The 19,934-nt window shown below is 40.3% G+C and overlaps 1 protein-coding gene across 8 annotated transcripts in view; it reads left to right on the plus strand.

Annotated features, from left to right (window-relative positions):
• The window catches only part of LOC124187193 (protein single-minded), a 60,921-nt gene that overhangs the window by 37,302 nt on the left and 3,685 nt on the right, over positions 1-19,934 (plus strand). For 5 of the 8 annotated variants that reach the window (XM_046579551.1, XM_046579553.1, XM_046579547.1 and 2 more), the window contains exons 2-8: positions 3,810-4,184; positions 9,142-9,227; positions 9,331-9,423; positions 10,669-10,893; positions 15,827-16,038; positions 16,160-16,266; positions 19,148-19,720. In XM_046579551.1, the coding sequence (XP_046435507.1) occupies positions 4,010-4,184; positions 9,142-9,227; positions 9,331-9,423; positions 10,669-10,893; positions 15,827-16,038; positions 16,160-16,266; positions 19,148-19,720 (1,471 nt within the window). In that variant the 5' untranslated portion in view covers positions 3,810-4,009. Of the gene's footprint in view, positions 1-379; positions 725-3,809; positions 4,185-9,141; positions 9,228-9,330; positions 9,424-10,668; positions 10,894-15,826; positions 16,039-16,159; positions 16,267-19,147; positions 19,721-19,934 lie in introns of those variants that run through there. The other 3 variants (XM_046579545.1, XM_046579546.1, XM_046579548.1) reach the window with 3 other exon arrangements.

Here is a 19,934-nt window from a genome sequence, read left to right on the forward strand (position 1 = left end):
GATTCGACCATCTACGCCCCTCCTGGATTTCCCCAGGCTTGGGATTTTCCCTCGACCCCATAGGCAGTCACTAGCTGTGTACAAGTGCGAGTACGCTACGGAGGCATGTAAGCGGGATGGATACATAGAGTGAATGAGTGAGTGAGAGACAGAGAGAGAGAGAGAGAGAGAGAGAGAGGCACCGCGTTCCCCTCTAAATGACCCTGGGAAGGGTGGGGCTTAAAGTGAGGGTGTTGAGTGCTGGGTGTTACCTACAACCCGGAGGTGATATACATAGGTATACAACCAAGCATCGCCGAGACAACGTGGGGCAGAGAAGAATTGTACATTCAGGAAATCAGTCAGTTCTTCCTGACGTCGTGGCACCGTCAGTCAGTCAGTCAGTCAGTCGAGATCGGGGGTGCGAGCGAGCGCTGCTTTTTCCACCCCGATTTCTCGGTGTCAGTTTTGACTGGCGGCGGGAAAATAAGCTGCGTGCGTCGTTGTTTTAATTTCGTCTATCTTGTTTTACCGCCTTGTCGCGTGTGAAATTATGCGGGAGACTTGTCGCAAGTTCTGCGATGCGTGAGATTGACTTTGCTGTTATTTCAAATATCGCAAAAATCGTCAAGAAAATCAATCGAAATGGGACCAATGATTCGGACGGCTGCTGGCCTGTCGGCCAGCGATCCATACGCCGAAACGTGGAAGAGGAGACGGGCTGTCGACGACACGATTCAAAAAGGTACCCGATAACCGCTCGTTTTTTATTTTTACCGAGTTTGGGAATCGCGTCGACGGAAATAAGTATTCGACAAACGGAGGCAGTGACAGGATCTGGCGGGTTTCTCTCACCGACAGAACGCATTTTAAATTTAAATCGTATCATGCCCGCGTCAACTTACGAACGTTTCGCGCTTTAGCGCAGTTTTTACAGAAAAAAAAAAATTAAAAATTGATCAATCGACAGGAGTAAAAATAATATTGGCAATGTTCTCGGTTCACGTTTCGTCGTACCGAAAAAAACAACTCTACCTCTTCGGTGAATGTGGAGTAATTGTTAGAGTTTGCTTATTCATTACAAGTATCTGTAAAGTATCGCATTTCCACACGTGGCGAAAAGTACAATGTCTACACATGGGGCGAAAATAATTTATTCAGAGAGATACTATAATAAGCTTTTATGTTCATTTTCCTGAAAAGTGCAATCCAAAAATAGTGCTTTTTTTATTCTTATTTATATTCCGAAGTTATGAAATCTCCATTTTCTAACAGGTATCCGCAAAAATTTTATTACACTTTGTAAGATTTTTCGGGAATATTTTCAGATTTTATAAAGTGGGCTTTTATTTTCAAGTTTTTTAACGATACTTCAGATACGCTGGGTCGAGATATTTTGAAAATAATTGCGTTTACGTTTTTCGTCACGTACTTTCATTGGACAAAAAATTCTAAAACCAATCTAAGACATCGATTTAGAATCTCGATCGATATATCATGGAATGCCCCGTATACTTATTCTACACACGTGCGCAGAAGCGCTTGCGTTGAATGTTGCGACACAAGCGATTCTACACACGAGCGAAGGTGCAATTAGGTACGACAGCGTGCCTCGTGTATGTCGCCATATATAATGTTACACGTTCGTACGTGTGTTATACGTAGGTGTAGATATGTTGCACCGACTTATGTAAGTTATTCCTAGAACGCGAAACGATTGCCGACTACGAGTTTGCCGCTTCGTGGTAAGCCGCTGCCATTGCCTGCAATTTTTTTTTTTTTTTTTACAACTATCGTGCTCGGTTAACCGCTCCTCAAACAATCCGAACTGTTAAAAGCCCGTTGCAACCCGCTTCCCTAGAACTGCAACGGTTCTTACGTACATGCGACATCGCGATTACGGATATCGCAACGATGATCGCAACTGTTTTTCTTGAATATGAGGCGACATTCTTATTGTTCACGTTGTAGCTGAAGTTCAGACAAATTAAACGAGTCCAAGCACATTGATTTTGGACTTACCGTTCCCGAGATATCGTGATTTCAAGTCGTAGGGGTAGCGCGAGTTGCGCGAGTTGCGCGACTAGCTAACTCGCTCTGTAAACCCAATCGCGCAACTGAAGCGAATCCCGAATTGCAAACTGCGATATCTCCGGGCTCCGCGGTCCGAAATCGGCTGACGAGGGCTCGTTGGATTCGTCTCATCCTCAGCTGTGACGTCAGTGACGAGATAATTGTCCACGGTCCTTTTCAACGCAATGTGTCGTATCCGCAAAATAGTAACGAATGTAAGAAAAAATAGATTTTTCTACTTCCAAGCCTGTTTCGTCACTCGTACTTTCGTTTATTGCCATTTTCTATTAAGCCGCGTACATAAAATATGTATTTATTGGAATATATCGTTAAACGTGAAACTATATACATCTAATTGGAAGATATTTTGTGCCTAATTGCTTTACAATAACTTCTGTAAATTATTTTCCAAGTTGAAAGGTAAAATACCTTCCTTACAGATTCCAAGAACGAGTAATCCTTAGTGAAAACTTGAGTGACTCTTGTAAACTTGTAATTAAAATTCATAAACAATTTTTTTATTTATTTTTTTTTTTCTTCTTTTTCACCCCGTCGAATGCTTATTCAGGCGAACGTGTAGGTGAGAATGCAAATTTATCGCGGATGAAAAATCCATTATTCAGACGATTTCCATATCCGGAAGAGGAAGAGAAGGATCTCTTCGTAGCTTCGTCGTTAGAATGCTCGTTTTAACGATGGCGAAGGTACCTACCACCAACCTACCTCCGCGGATGGTCTCTTCTCGACGCTTCTCTACACCGTTCGCGGGAAATAACGTTGTGGTACTTCATGTACGACAACCGTGCAGTATATATTATCGCTCGCCCTTCGTGGCGTTTTCCATCGTAGACTTGGCTTCTTCGTCCGGTAAAATTAGTCCCGACGCGTCTCGTCGAGTCATTATAACCGAGGAGAAATTTCCACCACCGCAGAAGGTTTTCCATTTTTATAATACATTTCCCATCAACTTTTCAGGCAAACTCAATTCTTGCGCATATACATATATATATATATTCGATTTGACGTATCATTTACATATTTTAGGTATACAACTAATGATCAGAATGGTTTTCCAAAAGTGTAAATCAGGAAAATTTGAATATGAAACGCATATTCAAATTTAATCGTACACAATTTTTTCTTTGGTTTATCGACCATATCGATCCGTGATCTTGGACCGAATGAGAATGCGTGTAATAACGTATATATTTGCGGAGGTAAGTACCTGTAGTTGCGTGTTTAGTACGAGGTTCAATTATGAGACATAGCAATGGGTCGTGTATCGGCAAAGCGACGATTAGGCAAACGACGACAATCCGTGTCGCAGTTAAGTTAATTCACCTTGTATGCTGATAGGGTAAATTTGACGCCGTATAAAGTACAGGCGAGGCAAGTAGATGGCACTGCCATTCCCGCTATTACAGCATTGATTTTCCACCCCCAGGGTCCAGCCTCTCTCTCTCTCCCCCGTTTTGTCATCATTGACTCGAGGTTCAACGTGATTGACTCAAAGTCAACTTCACCGGGTAGAAGGACAGAACGATGGAAAAGGATCGTTGAAACTTTTGACCAATAAATTTTTTCATTGCAGCTTTTTCCAAGTCCATATTTTCTCGAACCAGAATTTGTTTTCTACAAAGATCGGATGAAATATTTCGATATTTCTCGATGTAGAAGGTTTCCTTGATTCCTGCATTGAACTCTACCTAAAAAGCGCTTGTCAAGTAACTCGAGAATTGTCAACGGTGATGTTTCAGGTGGCGCTAATCATTCGAGTGATATTTTGGAGCTTCAGAACGCGAGTAAAATTCTTGAGAACAACAACGAGACGAGTAATAAAAACAACAACGGCTCGAGTAACAACTACGAGAAGAAGAGCAGCAGCTACGTAACTGGGACGAACGACGGTTGTTCGTTAAACGTAGCCAGCCTCGCATCCGGTCCCCAAGAAGTTGTGATGAAGGAAAAAAGCAAAAACGCGGCGCGGTCTCGTCGCGAGAAGGAAAACCAGGAATTCTTTGAACTCGCAAAGCTCCTTCCACTCCCCGCCGCCATCACCTCTCAACTCGACAAGGCCAGCATCATCAGGCTGACGACGAGCTACCTCAAAATGAGGCACGTCTTTCCTGATGGTGAGTTTCCTCCCAAAGTATACCTATATCCTCAGAAGTAAGAAAGACGTCATCTGCAAGGTGAGCTTTTCAAAAAGGAATATTCGTTTCTGCCGAAAAGTTGTTTTTTTCTTTTTTTTTTTTTTCATACATTGAAAAAAGTTTGCACCAGATACAGATTTTTCCTACTTTCTATTCTATTTTCGGATCTACGTATGTATATATTTTTTTTCCGTTTTTCGTATCATCAATTTTTTTTCAAACAAATCGAATTTTTTCAAATCATTTTCGCATCAGTCGGTGCGATTATTATTAACTTTTACAATTGGATGTCAGCAGGTTTTAAGAAAAATTCACTCACAATTTCGACAGTACCTGAAGCGTGCTTCATCGATTTTTTTCATTATGTGACATTTTTTATTAAAGTACGTTGAAAAATATGAAACCCGTTTTTAAACATGCTAATTCAGCCGTTCAAGGGGTGAATATTAATATGTTACCCATAAAATTTAGTCCCAAGAATCTGTTTTGTAGGAATTATTGATAGTAACGTAAAATTTATTGATAGACAATAATATGCTCACTGTTTTTACCCTCAGGTTTTATCTCTCATATTTTGGGGGTTAACTTTTCTTTGGTTTTTACCTGTTGAAGAGCCGAAAAAAAAACAGGTCCAATGTTTTTTGAAGTAGGTAATCAAAGATGTCACAGAACGTAGAAAATCGATGAGGTATATCACTCGGGTATATTTTTTCTGAATGATTCTTGAGTCACTTGCGAAAGGTTTTTCGTTTGAAAATAACTCGAAAATGGGTCGACCGATTTCAATCAAACTTGGTTTCATGTTTTCATCAACATTTGTTAGCAAAATTATTCTAGCAATCAGTTGTTTTTTTTTGGCGAAAATCTTGGCGAAAAAAATAAAAATTCTTAGGTTATTAATGCGAATAACGAGATTAGCTGGAAGTTTATGCTTGGCCAGAAGTTAAAGCACACACGAGTGAGTTTTTGTAAACTGTATCGAATTCTCGAACATCTGAATGAAAGTCGTTGTAGGGCGGGGTTGAAGTTTCGATTTTTAAAAGTTCCGAAAGCGCCTAATTACACTTTATTTGGTGGTGAAACTTGAGGTAAAGAAATCAAAGTTTGAAGAAACAAGAACGTTTCGAATGGTCGAAAAGCCGACGGCTCAAAGTTCCAAAATGGGAGATTTCGAAAATTCAAGTTACGATAGAACAAAATTCCGAAAAATTGAGTTTCGATAGAGTGAGATTATGAAAATTAAAATATAATCAAGTTTACTCAACGAGTGGGTGTAACAAATGAGAAAACCCGTAAATCAAAATGACCAGGATTCCGAAAGTAAAAGTATCGAGAATCCAAAACAAAGATAAATCAAAGTGGTGAAATTTCACCAAGTCAGAAATTCACCGAACTGAAAACCTCGAATCATTCGGAATTTCGATGTTTCGGATTTCTTCATTTTCGCACTTTCGGAACTTTGACTTGTCCGAGTTACCCCTTTTCGGCATTTTTTCCTTTCGCAACTTTGAGCGTCGGGTTTCGGACCGTCGAAAACTTTGATTTCTTTACTTCAAGTTTCAGCACCAAAAAATCGGGAATTTGGCGCTTTCGTAACTTTTCAAATTTGTAATTTCCACCCCGCCACGCCGCGCCGTTAGGAGCTTATCTATGTAAAGAAGGAGTAAAAACTGAGTGCGTCATTGCAATTTCCACGACGAATATCGATCATAATTCAAAATTGAAGGACCCTGTACGAAGACGTCGAGGGTCTGGTACAGAGCCCACTAGAGATCCTCGCAAAGGGCAAATAATATCGGATGAGATGGGTGTGATTGTGCACTTAGTGCATTGTTAGGCCCGGTTCTTTGTAAGCAAAGCATGGGGGCCACCGGGTGTATGGGTGTGGGTACACACTATAGTGTTACAATGGCGTTTTACCGACGGACCCCTCAATTTCTCGAGTGGTTACGTCCCTCTAGACTAGATCATCCCGTCACGCCGACGCGACGCCGTCGAGATTCTTTCTGTCTAGCCTTTAAAGTGAAATCCATTTTTGGTTTTTCCATTTTTTAAAGAAATCAAAATCTTTCCGAAAGTAGTTACGGACGACGTTCGTTTCGCCAGCTCTCGCGTTTACTATTAAATATATAGGTATATGTATATGCATGTATAATGAAGCCTTTGCAATTAAAGTCGGTCATTAAATCTCGTCTCAAGCTCAAAAATTTGTAAACTTTGCAAAAGCTGCAAATACTTTTATGATATCATGCGTATACTTTATACGTATGGGGTAACTATACAAGTGCATGGGCTACGTTGTCTGGTGAATAAATTATTGAATGAGATCGTTCGATTGATTTGTCGAAAATGTTTCGAGATCTGTTCGATAGATTGAATCGATGTAAAAATCGGGTGACAGCATATTTGGTCCAGATTCGAATCAGGTCGGAACTGTCACGATATTTTTGACGAGGCATAAATCGAGGCGCGCGATGCGGTTGACACGTTCACAGTTTGTTTGCCCGGAGTCTTTTTCTGTTGTTGAATCCTGATATTATATTCGACGTATTATTATTTTCACATTTCGAAACAAGGACAAACAGTTTTTGCGAACATTGCCAAGCGAGACAAAAAGAAAACGCAAATGAATTAGAATAAACGATCAGAATTTGAAAGAATAACAAAAGTTTTTGCTGAGATTTCAAACAACTTGAGAAACATTTTCAAAGTTTAATTATACAAAACTCGTATCAAGATAAACATATTCTTACTATTGCCCGTAGCGTATAATCGAAATTCGTGTCAAAGATGAAAATAAAACAGGCATAAAAATTTGTGTAAGCAAAGTGGAAAGCGATGAGTTGGCAAGATCAATGTTATATATATAGAAGTTTTCGAAAGAGTGAAACGTTAACCCGAAGAAAAAGGCAACAAAAGCAAAGAATAATATTGTCAAGATGTTTAAGTAAACGGAAGTGCAACACCGCGTCTTTATTTTCGTCTTATGTTTCCATTTATTTGTTTCTCCCCTTCTGATTCTTACGTATCACGTATAGTAACGTCAATGAATGCCTTAAACCTTCCGTCTAACTTGTTTTCAGTCCGAAATAAAATACGAATTCGATTCTATGCGAATTATCTAACAATAATTAGATTACGAGTCATTGTCACATAATTTGTATGGAAACAAACTCACATTTTGTTTCCGACCTTAAACAAGTTAGACGGAAGGTTAAGACATTAATGAGTTTTACTGAATTGTGAAAATGACTACCAATCTCTGAAGTCGGTAACAATAGATCGGTAGTCATTGTCGCAAACTTCGTATAAAATCAAACTCGCATTTTATTTCGGACCGAAAACAAGTTAGACTAAAGGTTAAGAGGTTTAAGACATTAGTGAGTTTTACTGAACTGTGAAAATGACTCCCAATCTCTGAAGTCGGTAACAATAGATCGGTAGTCATTGTCACAAACTTCGTATAAAATCAAATTCGCATTTTGTTTCGGACCGAAAACAAGTTAGACTAAAGGTTAAGAGGTTTAAGACATTAGTGAGTTTTACTGAACTGTGAAAATGACTCCCAATCTCTGAAGTCGGTAACAATAGATCGGTAGTCATTGTCACAAACTTCGTATAAAATCAAATTCGCATTTTGTTTCGGACCGAAAACAAGTTAGACTAAAGGTTAAGAGGTTTAAGACATTAGTGAGTTTTACTGAACTGTAAAAATGACTCCCAATCTCTGAAGTCGGTAACAATAGATCGGTAGTCATTGTCACAAACTTCGTATAAAATCAAACTCGCATTTTATTTCGGACCGAAAAAAAGTTAGACTAAAGGGGAGGGCAGTAACGAACATCACTGTACATACGCAAAACAATCGAATCGCAAAAAAGAAAACAGGAAGAAACAAGTATACGAATGACATTGGCCAAATCGGAGCTCTGTTTTATCGGCGGGCATTAGTTTAACGAACCTATCATTAATCGTAGTCGATTGTTTTCACGTTTCACTCTATGCCACAGTTTATACCTAAAACCACACACGTATGTTATACGCGGAGAAAAGTTTCATCCGCCGTACAGACTCTTCTCCCGCTAATATCGCGCCGAGGAATATAATTAATGCGCGAACACGAGCCAAGTATACTCTGTTGGATAGGTAGGAAGGTAGGTACTGCTGCAAACTGGCGACTCGAGTTTGTCACATATATGCACTGCGTCTATTTCGTTTCACCCCTGCACATTTTGCGGACATTGTATTATAATATGGTATATTAATTTATTCCGGCACGTTATTGAGGATATTAAACTTGTTTGCCAATTGTGCAATAACGGCGATATAATTGTTGTGTATAATTGTAACCGTATTATTATTTCAATTGCGCAATGATCCAGGAAGCGGAATATGTTAAAAAAAATTCAATTCTTGCGTAAGAGAAGATATATCTGGAAACAGCAAAAATTTATTTCTGAAAAGCGTAAATTTGATGAATATTGCGCGATATATTCATTACAGTTTAAAACTAGCAATATTAACAAAATCTTTGGATGATACAAAGAAAAAAAAAAAAAGGAAATAATTTCGACGGTGTAACTTATAACGTCAGCTTTCTTGTCTTTTTGTTCGATAATTCTTACAGCATTCAATGTAATAAATAGGCAACGTGGAGCTGCGGCTAGAACGAGCTACACGCGAAATCGCAGTAGTAAGAGTAAACGTTTCGGCAGACAACGATGAGATAAGCTTGTAGGGACCATCTATAACCGTATAAAAACTTAATCGACAGTTTGACTCGAATATTCTGTTATTCCGGAGGCGTTTTTTGTTAGCGCGAACAGTATCGACTGCATAAAATGAACTTCTGCGATAAATGGTGATTTTTTTAACCGTTCCGATGTTCATCGCCGACAGAAAAGTGCGAAATCTGAATTTCTAATTTGATTTTCAGGTCTCGGAGACGCTTGGGGCGCGGTTCCACCAGCAACGAATCCGCGGGAGGCTGCAATCAAGGAACTGGGCTCACATTTGTTGCAAGTAAGTGTTCAGTATTCGCTGATTGGACGATGGGAAATACTTGTTTACCCGTGAAACCTGCGAGTCTTTGACATATACTCACTGATTATATCCTTGGTTTCAGACACTGGACGGATTCATATTTGTCGTTGCACCTGACGGGAAAATCATGTACATCAGCGAGACTGCTAGTGTGCACTTAGGATTATCCCAGGTCGGAGATATCCCCTAATTTATTCATATTAAACGAAAAAGAGCCTCGGAATACGGGGTGAAAGGTCGAATGATCAATTTATCGAGTAAAAGTCGCGACGAAAGTTCCCTTAGAACGATTTCGAGCGACAGATATCTTCCGAGTTACGGATCTTCAGACATCTCCGATCCGGAAAATGTCACGTGACTCGAACGATGCGCGCGCATTTAGCGCGACGGAGCGTTCCGATTGGTCGATACAAGACATTCCGTAACTTGGAGATTATCGGTTCTTCGTACTTCTTGCAAAGCAATTCATTTGTAAATATTCGCAAGGTATTTGTCTTCTGAATTTCGTCGACTTTTAACGCCAAAAAGTGAGTACAGGGTGATTACGAGTAAATGCCGCAGTAGCATGGGTTGCCTACTACTCGGGGGAACAAATATCGATAATACAGATCACCGATTTATCGGTTTAAACTCCTCGTGAGTGAGCTGGAAATGCCCGTGTTGCCAAGCTGTATGAATTTGGCCAAGCAGTTGTTTCGTTGTTTAAATAACCTATGCTAAACAGAGTTCAGTGATCGCGTTTCAGTGTCACGTCAAAGTGATTACATGACTTGGGTTAACTACAGTGATTAAGCAGGTCGGTAGGTCTGTCTTACCGATATTTGTTCCCCTAATGGTAGGTAACTACCAACGTACTGGGCATTTACTCGGTAACACCTTGTACAAAATGTATAGTTCAACGTATTAGATAAAGGTTAACACTTGTTAACCGAAAATCGTCGACCAGCAGTAACGAAACTCATTTTAGTTCCATCTATACAGGGCTGATAGCAGGCTCCTTATCACCGATGAATATTGAAAACGATCAATTGAATTGGTCAACTTTTGTAACGGAAGAATAACTTTTTCCTTTTTACACGTTTAGAAAAATAATGTCCGAGCAGGTCGTCTAAAATTTTTTGACTCATTTAACCATTTTTTAATCTATTACTAAGTAAAAAAAAAAAAGTACAAAGTACAAATTAAATGTCGATGTGACGATTTAAATGTTAAAATTACAATAATTTGTGATGCCGTATTTATTGTAACAGAAATGTGACAAGTAACACGAACGTAAAGTCGACCTCCTGGGACGTTACGTTTAGTTAAATATTTCCAACAGCGTATCGGACAAGTCGCCAGCTTTCAGCCCTTTGCGTCAAATCCAACAATGGCCAGCATACGCATTTGTTAATAATCCTTTGAACCCTTGTTATTTTAGGTGGAACTGACCGGCAACAGTATCTACGAGTATATTTTCCCTGCGGATCACCAAGAAATGGAAGCTGTCCTAAGTCTGACCCACCTGGCAACATCTCCGAACGGACTGAGCAATCTTCCACCGCCGAATCCACGAGGTGACATCGAACTGGAACGGGCGTTTTTCATCAGGATGAAGTGTGTCCTTGCGAAAAGGAACGCCGGTCTCACAACGCACGGTTTCAAGGTTAGCTCCTCTCCTTTCCCTGTAACCAAAAACAAAAAACGTGTCAGATTATTCGAATTTCAGTTATGTGCAAAGATATTTGGAAGCGGAGTTGCAAGGATCGCGATCACTTCTTTAATATCGATTTATTGCGATTCTCGCGAGGAAAAGGGACCTCGAGTGATGAAAATCGGTTATAGCGAGCAGATTGAAGTCAATAACAGTTAATGTAACGAGATATTGAAACTAAAACGATGGTTTTTGAAATTTTTAAAGACTTTAATTTCCAAAATCTGAACACGCTTTCCCTTCTAAAAATGGAATACTCAATTTGCTACGATCCTAGAGTTGCGAGATAACGATTTTTCCTAACAATGAACGGTTACGTCAACGTTACGAAATTCACTCTCGTCTACACAGCGGCAGGTCTGCGCAAAGCCGGCAAAAACTGCACAGAGAAAAATACAGGCAAATATCATGAGCGAGTAGGCACAACCTGCAGCCAACCTTCCGATCGCCGAGAAGCGTTAACGATTAGCATAACAGAAGCCGTCCGCATCCATCCATCCGCAACAGGAAATCGTAAAACGAATAAAAATACATAAATAAAGATAAGCATGGTGGCCATGCGGCAGTGTTGCCCATTGGTTAAGCAGGGGTGGCATTGTCCTGGTCACGTGCGATCCTGCAACGGGGCGACCACCAGGTAGATATCGCTCTTGCAGTGTATTGCGTGTACCGAATACAGGCGTTGTGTGGATGTAAAGCGGAAGTTTTGGTCCGAGATGCGGAATCTGAAATTCCGAATTCCACAAATTTTTCCATACATCTTTTGCGCAGACCCTCCTCAACGGCGAAACAGTCTGACTAAGGTAAGTGTACCGGTTATTGATCCCTTTTGGTTGAATCTGTTCGATCCTCTGTTATGGAATAACCAAGAGAAATAAATTTGTATATGGTGTTTAATCATCTAGCGATTGGTTTTAGTCATCGAAAAATTCACAATTTCTGATGTCAATTTATAATTTTGCTTCGTAATAAAAGGGTCTATGATTGGGTCTAAACGTGTCAATAACCGGTACACTCAACTTGTTACTTCGCGAAACAGTTGTAACGGGTCGTAACACCCGTTTCTGATATTCATTGATTAAAATGATTATGAATTTACTATGCATTTACTGTTGAACAGAGTTGTCAATTTACATAATCAGTGCAGTGACATAAATTACGATGTTATTGTCCTGGATTTACAATGATTTACAAATTCACAAATAGACTCCAATCTTAGTTTTAGCCAAAAACGATGGAAGATGTGGGAGAAATTCATGCAAGCAAAAAAAAATAAAACACTACGCAATACGTACACGGGGTCTCCGAGACCGGAGGTTTTTCTTCGATCATTCTTCATTTTACTTGCACAAACAAGCCTGATTCGCGCACGCTCAGTTTAAAGTCTGGGGTGATAAACTGGACCTGTGACAAAGCAACGTGACCGACTCTGTTTCCGTTTTCCAAAAATAGCAAAACCAAATTGTGCTACGGGGTGTAGATTTCGCGAATGAATGACGGTGATATTTGCGTAAGGAATCAGAGTCATAGAGCAGTCTCGACACCGGCATATGCCGGGGAGGAAACATTTCAATCGGTTATTGGGGTTGCGGTAAAGTTGTTGGGAGAAAACGAGCGACGGTCGCGGGTTGAATGCGAAAATCTAAGGGACCCTCGAAATAGGAGATCTGTTTAGCAAATAGCTTACGAAGGCTTTGGCGAGTCGCAGGATCCAGGCCACCATAGAACCACCAGCTCCCCAATAACTGGGAGGCGTCAACCCGACTAGGAGACAAAGTGTAACGTCTCGTCTGGTTGGCAGAGTAGCGAGTAGATCCTCTACGGGGAGGGAAGCGAGTCGCGTCGCTCGTCTTTTCTCCCTCTAAGCTGTTAGTCAAGCTAAGGGTAGTTTTTCTATAGCACTTAAAGGAACAAAGAGGACCTAGTTGGCTTGCTGCCTTTGGTCGAGCCTGTCACACCATTGCATTATGCGCATTGTCACAGCACGCCTCGAGGCTACCTTAATCAATGTGTAATTGAGCGTGTAGGAATACACCATGGACCCTCCCTTGTACCTACCCCATGAGTCCCATGATTTAATTGGCGCGAATCACGCCGCGTTGAGTATAACAAGGGTTTATCCTTGCGCTTGGAAACGTTGTCTGTGTAAACGACGAGCCTTGATTCGATCGTCGATCTACGAATTATGTACTCGGATCAAAGATGCGGGGAATAGTTCTTGATAATAACTTGACGGGGATCGTCTTTTTAAATCATTTTTTGGACAATTTTTTAAGACAAACCTATGAAACGAATTTCACAAGAATTGCAAATTTTTTTTTCATCAAACAACAACTACCAAAGCAATCATGATTATCCTAGTTCCCGTGATGGGTATGTACGCATAATAAAGGTGCTGTAAAAATTTCAGCATAGCTGTTTTTTTACCCAAATGAAAAGCAACAAAATATACATCCCTAACAATTTAGGTACTTATTTTGAGGTTTCTTTTTTTTTTTTGTTATCCCGACAGTTGGATTAAGAAAATATTCAACAATTTAAAGATTAAAAATTAATTACGAATAAAAAATCGAATCGAAGGAGCATTTAGCACAAGTCTGGGTGAAGGCTAACCGAGGGTTAATAAATCTGGGCATTCAATTAAGCGCGAAGTCACTTTATCCGTGTTTATCGCACATTGAGATATTCCAAAATCGGCGCGTTTGTTTCAATAACAACAGCGTTAACCCTAATTTCTCACATCTCCGATACACTTTAGCTCAACGAACATTAATTTTCTCATTAGTTTGATAGTTAACGAGAAGTTCATTTCGTTATGCAAGTTATGTCAATATACACGCCGATGGCTATTCGCTCTCACAATACCGCACTATGTGCGTATAATTTACGCCCAGACACGTAATTATCTTATAACACTTACCTACAACTTGCTGGCGCGGCGTTCGGAGCAACACTGACTAGATACTGTAAGTCGGCTCTTCCGAACTCTACGCTGAGATTACAAAGGTCACGTCGTGTTTACACCTGTTCGGTTCTCACCTATTTATTTTTTTTTTCTTCTTCTACCGTATGTACACCTTTCATTCATATCACACAGTGACCGGTAACGGCCTTTGCAATAAACGAATCTGGTAACCGAAGATTATTACTTTATTTTGCTCAATTGATAGACTGAGAAATTAAAGGGCTGACCAGAACAATGAAATGAAAGAAACGTAAATATACACATAAAAGTATCGTCAACCATTGTGTAAGGAAATATTGTCTACTATGTATATTATATGTTAGTTGATCACTAGGCTTTGCACGCTTTTTTGAATCGACAATTTCCTGGATTTTCTAGATATTCAGATAAAGCTGAATAACGACAATTTCTTTACACATTAATACTAATACTTTTAGTATTATCGAGTAAATATCTTATTATATGACTATCGATTTACGAAAAACAGCCGGCGATTTTCTCCAAGAAAAAAAAACGAAACAAAGTTTGGTGTTGAGAAACAAAATTTTGAGTACACATTTTTTTCACTAGTTTGTTTCTTCGACAGACTCAAAATTCCAGGCTTATTTTTGAAATTCCCTAACCTTTCCGCGACTTTTCCCTGCTGTAAGAAATTCCCTAAATTTTCCCCTGTTTTACAGATTTTCCCTGGGCGTACAAACCCTGAATTCACTTCGAAAAATGACACATATATTCAAGTTCGAAGATTACACTTGACTTCCATGAGTCTATAAAATGTTTCTTTCTATTAGTTTTTATATTTTGAAAAAAGTCACCGTATCATTTCACCACTGGTGTTTTTTTTTTTTTTTTCTTCGATCAAGACAACATTCGTACATCAGGCTACGTTTCGACATATTATTTATTTATTTGTTTTTTTTCTTAAGAGAAGAGAAATAAATTGTTCAAAGAGGTACCGACGTAAAACGAAGACGTAAATTGAAGCAACGCCGCGAGGCTTGAAAAACCCTCGAGTTTACGTCATTGTAATTTTTTTTTTTTGTTTTTTTATTTATGTTCCTCCCAACTCTTTTTACATACGTGAGGTTACAGCGAGTCCCGGAACATATGGTTGCATATTTATAAAACACACACACAAAGACGATATGAGAAGATGCACCGCAGCTAACAAGGTTATTTGATTTACAAATTTCGAAGCCCTTGTTCAAGCCCTTTGAAACTGCAGGGATTGTATTAATTATTCAATTAAAACGTAACGTAGGTACATGTAGGAATTGGTTATTTACCCTTTACTTTATGCACAATTCTTGCATAAGCGTGAACCACCATCCCTCTCTTGGGTTGCCTGCAGTCTCGAGTGTTGCACTTTACACAGAAGGCACTCCAAGCTTTACTTGCGCGGAAGACAAAAAAAAAAAAGAAAAAGTTCTCCAACAAACTGCAGGACCAAAGAGTTGAAGGAGTCTAGGTATTCCAAGACTGCTTGGAAGAAAACATTTCGCAGGGTTGACGGATCGTTTCGACAAACTTCACCGGCATGTTTCGTTGAAGCTTGTCTTTTCGTCACTTCGTTTAAAAATCTTTCCTCGAATTTTTTCTTCCAATCTTTTGTCGATGCATCTTATAAAGTATCCTTTGTGGGGGGGGATACAGGTTGGACAATCTAAAATCATACCTATTTTTGGGGGTTCTTGTTTTTCATAGAAAATGAAAAGACTTGGAGGAATTTGAGTTTGAAAACTTTATTGCTTATAGTTTCAAGAACATTTTAGTATTTTTATTTTTTTTTTTCTAACTATAAACAACAAAGTCGTCGAATTCAAATTGCTCCAAGTATTTTCCTTAAAAAAAAAAGCTCCTTTTATTTTTTCGACATGTCACGAATCTCGAGTCTAACCTGGATTCCATTTCACGTTTCAGGTGATCCACTGTTCCGGTTACTTAAAGGTGAAGCAGTTCAGCTTGAGCGGAGGTGGCGGAACGGAGTACGAAGAAGCCGGTATTCAAAACGTGGGTTTGGTGGCCGTGGGTCACTCTCTGCCCCCGAGTTCGGTGACGGAAATAAAGCTCCATCACAACATGTTCATGTTTCGCGCCTCCCTCGACCTGAGGTTAATTTTCCTTGACGCAAGGTGATTGTCTCTGTAATTGAATCGCCTCGTTCGTTGAGCTCCTTTTCTCATTTCCTCTTGATTCAACTGTTCCCTAGCTTCTTTACGCCACTTGTAACGACGAGTACCTTATCAATTTCAGGGTCGCTCAGTTGACCGGCTACGAGCCTCAGGATTTAATCGAGAAAACTCTCTACCAGTATATCCACGGATGTGACGTCATGCAGATGAGATATTCTCATCAAATACGTAAGTAATAATCAATATCATATTTTGTAATCTCGTAACAGAATTTTAACACTTTCTTTTTTCCTGTGAACAAAATTCTTTTTTGCCCTCACGATTCGTGAGAATATTCTCTGCACATGTCACCAACACCAACTGCCTCTAAACATTAGTGCAACGACCATTAAGTGCACTGCTTATCATCCTGCACTACATAAGCGTACGATTTCATCCAGATCTCGTGAGAAAATTAACGAACGACACTTTGGGCAATTTTTGGGTTCAAGATTCCTCCCCCACGGATTCCATTCACACATACACTTCGGTCATACATGTAGTCTTAAGCGAGTGCAGTTCAGCGCGATGTTTCTAAGTGTACTCGAAAGCGCTTGGAGCTTTGCATTGTGTCGAAAACAGCTGACGTCTGACTTTGTGGCAAGAGCTAGACTGAAGAGTTTTGGAACAGAGGCAAATAATATGTGTCGTGCCTGGAGGACAGGCATCTTCGCGGGCTTGTGTGTGACGCTAAAAGGCACAACACTTGCCCGAATCTCTTTCATCTTCCAGCCAGCATCCTCATCTCACTTTGAAAGCTTCCGGAAACGGAAGACGAGACGATATGCATTTTTGGCGCACGGTACTTGCTTGACAAAAGTCAGTCAGTCACCCGTGGAAGAGTTTTTGCCTGCTTATGATAGTCCTGAAAACGCAATTGCTGGTAAAAAACCTTACAAGGAAGGTATCCCAGGTCGATATCTCCGATTTCATTGCTATTGTAATACGTTATGGTAGAATTGAAGCTAAACGACGCGTCGTTTGTTTCATCCGCCATTAAACGCTTCAAGGTGTCGAAACCACCCTCCAAATTATAAGGCGTGTCAAGCGGCGATTTGGAAGTACTTTTTCTTTTCACAGAGAAAATTACATTTTTCATTTCTCGTTGTGAGAAAAACTTTTCCAGTTGAATTGGTTAAAAAATATTACGTTCCAGTGGGTGAAATTGCCAAATCGCCACTCGACATGCCTTGCTTTGAATGGTGGTTTCACCCTCTCAAAGTGATTATTGGCAGATGAAAAAAAATACGTTTCGCTTGGTTTTTAGTCCACTATAACATATTGCAAAAGAAATGAAATCGGAGACATCGACCTGGGACATCTTCCTTGTTAGTCTAACGACACTAGCTGCGCTTCAGCCAGGCGAATGCTGCACTCGTCCGGGTTTATACCGGGTGTGTATCGCATCGATCGATGGTGCAATGCAGCAGCAGCGTGAACCGGGAATCGCCTGGAGCGAAGGAGGCTGTAGGTTGCTATCGTTGTTTGAACAGACTCGTCGTTTCCCGTGCAGGGTAGTTGAAATAATGCCCCTAATATTACCCGGGCGCTTTCCTCTCAACCCCGTCCGTAACCCACGGCAAATACATGAGCACTTGAGCACACCCACAACTTCCATCCACCCCGCGATGAACCCACTCTCATTTCACTTGTATACATAAAAATCCAAAGCCCCGCCAGTGTAAATTGCCGACTCAACGTCACGGAGTTCACGGTCGTTTGCTCGAATCTCATCCAGTCACACGGATTTTTATTTTTTTTATTTTTTTTTCTCACTCTCGTTAATCGGCGTCGACACTTTTTTCGCGAGATGAGACGAAATTTGAAGCAGCTTTCGCATAATCGTGAAAAACTTAGAGATATTCGTCTACGCTTGCCAAACTGCCCGAGTCAAAGATGCAGTTCGTGTTAATCTAAGTACCGCAATTTATCGCTCATGACAAAACAGTCCTGCAAGAATAAAGAAGAAATAATCGCAACGATCCCTTTTTAGGTGAATTTTTCACGGTTAGTCTACTTCTTTTTTTATGCAACGAGCTTTTTATGCATATGACGTAAAAGTTGATTCTTGACCTCGGTGTAATGAACAGGGTTGTTTTCTTGGAAATGAAGGTCAAATGATACGAAACAGTTTGATAACATTTCGAGCCTAGTGGGGGCCTTGTATTATATAATCTTGATTAAATGGAATCGATTGATTTCAGAATATGTAACAAAAGTGATAAATAATGTTGTTGAATTCGCAACCATTCCGATCAAAATGATAAATGATTCCTGTTAGCTCTTCTTTTGATCAATAATTAATGCAAGAAAGGGAATCGAGTATTCCTTCTCAGTTTAACGCATGATCACAGTGTCAAACAAAAAGCACACTTACTGGCCTTGGATAATGTTTTCATAAAATCATTTTCATCAATAAATCATTCCACGGTCCTCACAGTAGCTCATCTTAAAGTTTAACCCTTTCAATCACGCGTTTCGGTTTTTTTTTTTTTTTTTTTAATGGAAGTGCAATTATTCGTCCCCCATGTATTTTTCGACGCTGAATGTAAATCTGACGCCAAATTTGATAAAACGATTTTAATCCTAAAATAGGTGCAAGCCCCGATGCTATCTATACGCATCCCTAAGGAGGGTAAAAACTACCCCTGTGCCTTGAATTTTGTAAATCTAATAACGATTCTGAGATCTCTGTTAGCCAGCCAACGAATTCCAAGCTTTTTTAGCATACGTTTACTATCAAATTTCTCCGTTAACGAATTACATTCTCTAAAATACGGTTTTATTTGCATACCTTTATTTATAACAATTTCAAACAATTAGGCATTCACAAAAAAATCCTAATCATTCCAAAGTTTTAAGTATTTTCTACCTGAATGTGTAAAAAAAAATTCAGAATTTTACATGAAACGACAAAAAAAAAAAGAAAGGGCATCACTATAGTAGCTTCCGTGACTGAAAGGGTTAAACTCACTAAGTCGAGGTAAAAGCGCTGCTCCAATTGGACGAACGCGCAACGACCTGCTCCAAAAAAATTCTACACCCCTCGTTGATCGCTGCTTTCGAACAGTTTTGTACAGAGGCCAAGTAACGACGAAGTACTACAGATTCTTGACACGATCCGGTGGTTGGGTTTGGATGCAAAGTTACGTTACCATCGTTCACAATTCAAGAAGTTCAAGGCCGCACTGTATAGTCTCGGTAAACTACGTCCTCTCGGAGCAGGAGGCTTCGGATCTGGTCCTAAACTCGGAGCAGAAGCTCTCCGCTGGAACTTCTTCCTGTCCACCAGTGACGACAGTTCTACCAGGCTCCCTATCGACGGCCACGACGGTTTTGCCGGGCGCTCTGTCCTCCGCAACGACCGTCTTACCCGGCACACCGACCTCGGCACCGACTTCGGCCACCGATATTGACCTTGAGCAGAGTCCAAGCCCGCCGTATCGCACCGGAAGAGTCAACGAACCACCGGACACCGACTATGGCGACAGTTCCGGCTACTCCGGTGCCGAATTTGTCCCGGGACAAGCAACCGGACACACTCATTATCTCACGACGGGTTACGGGCCGCAGGGGAATAACAGCGGCAACAATCACGCGGAGGGATCGTACTATCCAACGGAATTGTTCTACCAGTATGGAGGTGAGATGTTAATGTAACGTATCGAGAGTAGAGGACAAGGAGGACTATGTCCGTGTGTAAAAAGTGTTTGTAAGCTAGAGTACATCACGGGGTAGTGAGAAGGAGACGACACTCGACCAGCGCTTGGCTCAAAAGTTGGTCCAGTTTTTCAGGCTACGTGAGAGGAATTGTCAAGATGCGATTTGAGCGCCTCTTGCGGCGTTGGTCCGTATAA

The sequence above is a fragment of the Neodiprion fabricii genome, chromosome 7 (assembly GCF_021155785.1).
Source record: "Neodiprion fabricii isolate iyNeoFabr1 chromosome 7, iyNeoFabr1.1, whole genome shotgun sequence".
NCBI lineage: Eukaryota > Metazoa > Arthropoda > Insecta > Hymenoptera > Diprionidae > Neodiprion > Neodiprion fabricii.